Here is a 1,560-nt window from a genome sequence, read left to right as displayed (position 1 = left end):
GGTCTGGCAAGCCAAATAAGCCTTTGCCAATAGTTCGGCAATATCATAGGGTCCAACAGGTCTCTCACTGTGAAGCATCCACTTGCGTATGTTTTCACTGTAGTGATGTTTCAAAGCGCCAAGAAATGTTTTGTCAAGAGGCTGCAGTTTATGCGATGTGTGTGGGGGTAAACTTACAATGGATATGCCATTTTCTCGAGCAAGATTCACAATGTCAATGTTTTTGGTGTGGGAGTTGTGGCCATCTAGAATAAGGAGCACAGGGTCATTTTTTGAGGGTTTAGTTTTGTCAATAAAGTGCGTTAGCCAGTCTGTGAAAATATTTGCTTGTATCTAACCGGACGGATGACATCTACCAATTGCCCCCGGTGGAGCGCCTTTCATGAGAAGCTCAGACATATTTTTCCTGGGAAAAATGAAGATAGGAGGTAACAAAAGTTCCCCCTGCACTCATGCAGCAGACTACTGTCACGAGAGAGCCCCGTTCAGCAGAACTTAGAGCTCGCACTTGTCTTTTTCCTCTCAACCCAATGATTCGAGGGATTCTGCTTTGAACGACTGATATTCCTGTCTCGTCGACATTAAATACTCTATCTGCCGGGTAGTTGTGTTTGGCGTACTCGGCTTCCAGGATATCAAAGAAATTGTCGACTGCCTCTTTGTTAAAGCCATTTGCTCTTGAGAACGATGTCGCAGCAGGTTTCAAAAGAGATAAAACATTGTTATGACGATTCATGAAGTGGTCGAACCAAGCTCTACCAGCTAACCCCTCTTCTGTGAATGGATGATTAATTCCATTTCTTTCACACAGTTGGTAAGCTACCCTGCGAACATCTTCTCTGGTAAGATCATAGAATTTACTTTCCATGATAAGTAAATACTCGACTAATTCACTTTCCAGCTCCTCGCCCATTATAGGTTTTCTCCCTAATTTTGTTAAAGCGGCTTCTTCCGGTGGTTTGTCAACTCGAACAAGTCTTTGAACTGTAGGTCTTGGAACAAGAAACATTTTTGATGCCTTTTTCAATCCCATATCTTTGTTTCTTACAGCCTTGATCGCCTTAATCATATCTTCAGTATTCCAGTTTTTTCTTTTGGTCTTGTTTTTTGGACCTAGCACTTTTCGTGGCATCTGAAAAGACAAAGTTGAAAACACTCCTGTAGTGTATATAATATGAGCCCCTTAAAATTTGGGGGCTCATATACCAAGCACGATGGGGGCTCATTTTACAACCCTCGTCATATTGGAATTGAAACACGCATAACGAATCTTTGTTACTTGCAAAATTACATAGTATCTACACAAAAACAATCTTTTAAACATGCTTTATCCAATGCAATAATGCACTAGGATGAGTTTAAATGAATAATTACTGCAATTAAAAGCAAAACACTTACCTTTCAAAGTTTTTCAGATCGAGAAAACAAAAAGAACACGTTCACTCCTAAACTATCAGCTGCAACTGAACGAGAACTCTCTGGCGGCAAAAGGCGTTACTAAATTAGCAGTTCAAATCATCGCCACCAGGCTGAGGCCACTCCATGAACAGATATTGGGGG

The 1,560-nt window shown here is 41.2% G+C and overlaps 1 protein-coding gene across 1 annotated transcript; it reads right to left on the bottom strand.

The window, feature by feature from the left end:
- Positions 1-391: 391 nt before the first annotated feature.
- LOC146003827 (uncharacterized) lies at positions 392-1,069 on the bottom strand. The gene has a single exon (XM_083142251.1). It carries the CDS (start codon positions 1,067-1,069, stop codon positions 392-394), a length of 678 nt encoding a protein of 225 aa, XP_082998377.1.
- Between the last annotated feature and the right edge of the window lie 491 nt (positions 1,070-1,560).

Source organism: Lepisma saccharinum, chromosome 20 (genome assembly GCF_977018435.1).
Source record: "Lepisma saccharinum chromosome 20, izLepSacc3.1, whole genome shotgun sequence".
Lineage (NCBI taxonomy): Eukaryota > Metazoa > Arthropoda > Insecta > Zygentoma > Lepismatidae > Lepisma > Lepisma saccharinum.
Note: the sequence above shows the minus strand (reverse complement) of the source record. Positions and strands in the feature narration are given on the sequence as shown.